Source organism: Papilio polytes, unplaced genomic scaffold (assembly GCF_000836215.1).
Source record: "Papilio polytes unplaced genomic scaffold, Ppol_1.0 DF823890.1, whole genome shotgun sequence".
NCBI classification, from domain to species: domain Eukaryota; kingdom Metazoa; phylum Arthropoda; class Insecta; order Lepidoptera; family Papilionidae; genus Papilio; species Papilio polytes.
The window spans coordinates 197,646-204,338 of record NW_013525314.1 but is presented as its reverse complement, the minus strand read 5'-3'; the positions used below and the strand labels follow the sequence as shown (position 1 = coordinate 204,338).

Sequence of the window (6,693 nt, the reverse complement as noted above, 5' to 3'; positions counted from 1 at the left end):
TTTTTTTTCTAAAACGCTCTATTTGGTACTTGTCATATGTTTGAAGTACAGGACTGTCAACGTACTGTCATTTATTATTTAATTTTGGCAACCCTATCGAATAGAAAAACAAACCTTAGACTAAACTATTGCACAACAGTTCTGCGATTGTCGATTGTTTCGCAGCCAATTCAACTGTTTGTTACAACAAAAAATCGAGTAGTGAGCGCAGTCATGTAAGGTTTTAGGAATCAAAGCGAGACTAAACAGTAGTTTATTTTCAGATGTAACAATTATTAGTGCATCAGTTGTCAAACTTTAAACAAATAAAAATTTCGTACACAAGAAATGAAACAAAAACCACAAACTACACGCCATAAAAAACAAAACGAAAGATTACATTAACACAATCTGTTTCATCGAACAACTAAAGAATTACAGTCATTAATATCAACCTATTCTTACAAAGGTAATCAAATCGGCATTCGTTAGTTTCGTTTCAATTTTTCGGTCGGTCGACACTCTGTTATTACTGGTTAATGACTACAAATGGTTCAAGTTTGCATATGTAATCATATCAATTTTATTATCTATGTTCATTATCAAATAATACAATAGTAAATACATTTGTTTCCTAACAAACAGGGGTGTGTAAATTACCTTCTCTACATTATAACAACAGTCTATGTGTTCTTCCAGACTATCCACAACAACTATATCAAATTTCATCGAGATCGGTTCAGTAGGTTATGTTTCAAACTGTAACAAACATCCAAACTTCCGCATTTATAATATTAGTAGACTAGATTTTTTAATTATAATATATGGTGGAAAACTAGGAAGCAGCCACCTGAATTCACAAAATAAAAAGCGACCGTTGCCTATAAACATCTGCAATTGCAGATGCGTTGCGGAGGAGACGCACATGAAGAGAAAATTTTCCCTTCCTATGCGTCCCCTCCACCGTCAAATCCACTTTTCCATCCCATCCCTTCCTCTTAAGAAAAGGGTGGAAAGGGAAAGGGACTAAAACTAGGCCTCCGGCACCACACTCATCTGACGAAATGCGGAATTGCTTCCATTTCACGCCTGTTTTCTGTGTGGTCGTGGTATTTTACCGTGCGAGCCGGCCCATTCGTGCGAAAATGTTAAAGCGGGCTCTACCACTGTTAAACTAGTAAGATTAACGTAAAACTTATTTACCTAGTTTTCCACTATACTCTGTCATTAAACGGGTATGAAAGCCTTTAGTATTGGCGTAAATGAACAAAACATATTGAGAGATTGCTTAAATAATGATTAAATGATTTTGGATGGTCTTTTTGTAAAATATACTAATACGAGATACTCTTCGTTAGTCAACTGTCTTTTGCTAAAGGTAACAAACTAATTATTAATTATTTATTTCTGTGTTGTATGGTCACCTGTGCGCATTAAATGCTTTTAAATACGTGATTAACTTGAAGTAATAAAAAAATCAATAGTGAACACGTAAGGTCGCTTTCGCTACGCATTTTTTCCGCCAAACTTCCAATAGACCCGTACGATCTAAGAATGGAATGTTTTTCTACAAAATTCCATCAATTTGAGCTCCGTAACGAGGTATCCGAAACGTGTCAGGATATTCAATTTGTACTTGTTAGAGACCTGTCCACGTTCATTGTTCGAGTCGCACGCACTAAATTACGTTTAGATGCGGTCCCTACACGTAAAGGGAATTCTAAAAAAAGGACATGTGATTCTGTATTTTAAATCCGATTAAAAAGCAAATATGCGAGATAAACCTTAGACAAACTAAACATTTGTAACAAACTAGCTGTTGCTCGCGACTTCGTCCGCGTGAAATTAATAAATGATATTGTAGCTTTTTAATGGTGTAAGAATTTTTGAAATCGGCCCAGTAGTTTATTATGTTATTTCAATCATACTAATACTATAAATGCAAGAGTTTAGATGGATGGATGGATGGATCGATGTTTGTTAGAGTTTGTAGCCTAAACGGCTGAACGGATTTCGATGAAATTTAATATACCTAGATGTAGAGGATACTCCGATAGGTTACTGACTTTTTTTGTCGCGGGCGAAAGCTAGTACATTCATGAATCCAAAAATACAAACTTTTTGATAATAGTATAGAAGTGTGTGTAGATATGCTAAAAAAACTTTCGCTAAGTTTAGCAATAGAGTAGGGAATTAGACACAAACAACCAACGAAGAGAGGTACTAGGACAGCATAAAACACGTGATGCGTCTGTATCGATCGGACGACATGCCCCGCCGTCATTGACTAAACAGAGCTCGACACTGCCAAGTAACGAGATTCTAGAAATATCGATTACATTCCCCTGACTTGACTCGGTTAACATTTCCACACTTCGCAATTTAAACTAGGCTAACATACCTTTTCACGTCACAAAAAGCCTTTAAATCGACTAAGCAATAGCAATTTATAAGTAAAATTAGGGCCCCTAACAAACGTCATTACAACGAACAAAATTGCCAGCATCGAAAATTTCGAATTCAGTACGGTGCGACGACATTTAAATTGTCCTCGTTATTAATATGTCGTTAGAATAATAAAATCTAATGCGATTTAGGCAACACTGTCGCTTATCAGGTGCGGTAACTCCAAGCGTGGCTGATTTGTTATTTTTTGCTGAATCGTAACGATGTCTTTTGCCTTTTTTTAGCATTTTGCGTGCTTCATACGGTCCTAATTGAGGTACAGATTCGCTAAGGATGCGATTAGGTCATGATTGATACAGCTGTTTTGCTTTGATGCGTTAGGTATTTAAATCGTATATTATAAATTGTTCTCCTTTGTTAATTTTGACTTCTTCGAAAATAAGCATGACGGCCAACGAATGGAATTTAAATTATAATTAATGAAATGTTTTACCATTTTGATTCTCGAATACATTTGTGTGAAAATCGACGCTTTGAACACTTTGTAGCAACAATTTCAAATACTTTTCCTGTTTATCGTCACATATAATTTTTTATACTCGAATAGGGTTGCCATCGATAAAAATCGTTGCCAGAAACAAAAATGAAACGAAACAATTTTGTGCCACACAAATATAACAAAAGCATTCATTTCACGACCGTTTGCATATTAATAAAATATGTGAAATTCCATGACAAAGCGTTTCATAGGCGGTTTAAATTAACGACAAGGATTTAACTGCGATGGGTTATATTTTAATGCGCGGCTAACCGCACCCGCTAAGTGCTGGCCAGTTATCTTAGCAGAATATTTCAAGACATTTAAAGATTAACATAACTAAAGGTCCTGTCCCACTGGCTGATAAAAGCTCAGATAGCTTAAAATGACGTCACAGTCAGATAAGGGAACAAAATCCGATATTTCCATCACATTTTTACACGTTTGATTGTTATCGGGCAATTTACAATTTGGTAGGCCATTACTCTTGAAACCTTTGAATGCTGTAAAAAGGTTTGTGTTAATAAATACATTTGTTATACGACATTCATGTTCGTTCAAAATGATGGGGCCGTGTAATTGCCAAGGTTTCATAATAGACACTAACCAAAATAACTAGGATTGACATGATACCTAACACACTTTTGTAAGGAAAGCGAGACTCGGCAGTTTTATATATTTCATATTTATTTACTGTTAGATATTATAGTATCTTGGATAAACAGGCTTTTGTGTCATAAAATATAGTATTTTTCTAACTCAAATATATTGATTAGTTAATTATCGACCTAGTTATGTGAAACATTTTTACAGACGACAAATAATTAAAAAATGCAACTTGGTTGTAACACTTTAAAAACACACTTATAAATAAGTTCTATTTTACAATAGTAAAATTAAAACTTATAACTGGAAACATCTTATCGCATAGCAAAAACAATAAAGTTGGAAGCGGTTACGCAAACTAAAGCGTTAACTGAAGCCGTAAAATAAAACATTAACAAGTTAATTTCAAGAAAACAATTAACTGTTATACAATTTTGTTTGGAAATTATGTGCAGATAATGAATATGTAGGGCAACACTAAATAGATGTCTTTCCACACATTTAATCTTACTAATAATATACATGCGAAAGTTTGGACGGATGGATGTCTGTTACAGTTTGCCGCCTAAACGACTGAATGGTTCTCAATAGAATTAAACATAAATGTAGAACATAGTCAGGAAGACCACACTACTTTTTAACCGACTTCCCAAAAGAAGTAGGTACTCAATTCGAGTGTTTTTTTTTTGTTCTACGCGGCCAGTTATGGGCGAAAGCTAGTATGAAATAAAATTGATATTTAGAAAAGTCGTCATCCAGTTTGCAACTTGTCTGTTACAAATAAAATTGTATTTGTTATTTAATAACGATATGAATTTATATATCTTATATTGTAACTTATTTATTTCTATTAATTCTAGAGATAAAAGAAATGTAACGAGTTTTCGTATATTTTTTTTAATTTTCGTGTAATTACTGACTAATTTCCAACAATGTACAGCGATTATATTTTTCTTTCAAAGCTTTTAAGAACAGCCCGTATTGAAAGCTCGTTAAAATGTTACGATTGCTGGGTGTGTTTTTTATTGTATATTTTATGGCGGGAGAGTTACATTTTAGCGCTGCGGGCTCTTTATTACAGTGTCATAGACTCGAATAATGTTTTAGTGCCTGATAACGAGTCGAAAGTCGATTCTCTTCCTCTATATACAACACTAATATACTTTATGTCTATGGTCACTCGATACTACTGTAACAAATAAATTACAATATTACTGGTGCTTAATAAAGAATGTTTGTATTGTTTTATTTTAGAAATGAACGATATTATGATAAATAATGAATGAAGTCTTGGGTTCATATTCCTCAATGTACAAAGTTTTTTTCTTTTTTATTATAAATTAAGTGAGGTCAGCTATTTTTCTCTTTCAAAAATAAGTTTATTTTTAAAATATTACCCTCATTCTGTTAACAACGTCCTTACCTTAGTTTGTCATTAGTGCACTAATGAAAACTCATTTCTTTTATTTAGGCTAATGGTTTTGTGGTGAGCAGTGCCACTTTTTAACATTGTTAATTACTGCAGACTTTTAAAAGTTTCGTTTAATGCAATTAAATAAAAGACGAGAAGTTTTATATTCCATCTACCATACTAGAGTAGTAAAAATTAAATCAAACGCCTTTCTATCAATTTCTACACTTGTAAATTGTTATTTTTTAGTTATCTAATATAAATTGAAATTCCTAATGCCATTTTTTTAATATGAATTATCTTCTCTTGTTCCAGATGGTCAGTCAAATCACCTTAACTTATTCAATTCGAGGCCGCAACCGAAAAAGAAGCGAAAATCAAGAACAGCGTTCACAAATCACCAGATCTTCGAACTGGAGAAACGTTTCCTCTATCAGAAGTATTTATCACCTGCTGATAGAGACGAAATAGCTAGCTCTCTTGGTCTATCCAACGCTCAAGTCATAACGTGGTTCCAAAACCGACGAGCTAAATTGAAACGAGACATGGAGGAGTTAAAAAAGGACGTGGAGAGTGCTAAAGTACTATCCGCGCATAAAACCTTTTTGGAGAACGTGACGGATTTGGGTATACTGAAGAAGAAAGCAATGAGTATAGGTGCAAGCGAGGAGGCCGCGACCAATCTTGTCGTGAACGCATCCAAATGAAACGAGGCAGCGCGCTCGATCGCGCCCGACAGCTACGATCGAAGCGTGCTCGATTTTTAAATCGATATAGACTATAAAGTGATCGTGAATCGATACCCAAAGACTAAAACGAGTGATCGATTTTCAAATAAACTCGAGTGACGTTATAACTTTAAAAGTTTATAGATACTGGCTGAAAACGAACAATTAAAAGTGTAAATTTAGTATATAGTCACGTATTACGTTAAAACTTTTACCTGAAATTATCTATCAAGTGAATTTTAATGATGAATATTTAAGATTTTCAAAGTAAATAGTGACATTAGATGTTTTTATCTTCACTAGTTTAGCGTCGTACTTCACTATTTAAAACGTTATAAATAACTATTTGTGAGCGTCGAAACGTTAACGCTATAGAAATGTTTCGCATCAGTGCATTGTAAATAATATATTGTACAAAAAAAACTGCTTCTTTCGATATATAAATGTGATAGTTGATTGTATTTAAGTACTTAATAGTTTATAGAAATATTTTATATTATTTATTACTGTAGCGCTATCACTGATACATAAAACGCGAAAACGAAAATTAAAAAATAACCAGTTAATTGCTATTAGCGTACCATAGTGCAATATAGATATTTGACTTATCAGTGGTAATGCTATTTCTCGAATTTTCTTGTAAATATAATTGTATAGTTAGATCCGCTTAGAGCGGGCGAAAACCGGACTAATGTATCGCACAAATGTGCGCTTGTCGATTGTTTCGCAGACAATTTAACTGTTTAGTTGCACAACTAATAATTGGGTAGTGTGCGCACCTTAGTCTTGGATAGTACACGTACGATGTACTAAAAAGTAACGTTACCGAACGGCTTCTGTTAATCGGACATTTCGCACTTTTAGTACACTACACGATATCAGTGTCGCCTCTTCGTTGATTTGGTAGTATATTTGCCAGATTGAAGCATCGACCTTCGGTAATGAGAATCAAAAGTGGATAAAATCATTTGTAACTTTATTTTCGCTAATAACATATGTTTGACCATGCTTAAAATTTGATGTAA

The 6,693-nt window shown here is 33.9% G+C and overlaps 1 protein-coding gene across 1 annotated transcript in view; it reads left to right on the top strand.

Moving 5' to 3' along the window:
* Positions 1-6,089, top strand: part of LOC106102952 (transcription factor LBX1-like) — a 50,968-nt gene extending 44,879 nt beyond the window's left edge. The window contains exon 2 of the mRNA XM_013282574.1: positions 5,256-6,089. Coding sequence (XP_013138028.1) covers positions 5,256-5,647 — 392 coding nt within the window. The 3' untranslated portion in view covers positions 5,648-6,089. The remainder of the gene's footprint in view (positions 1-5,255) is intronic.
* Positions 6,090-6,693: the final 604 nt, after the last annotated feature.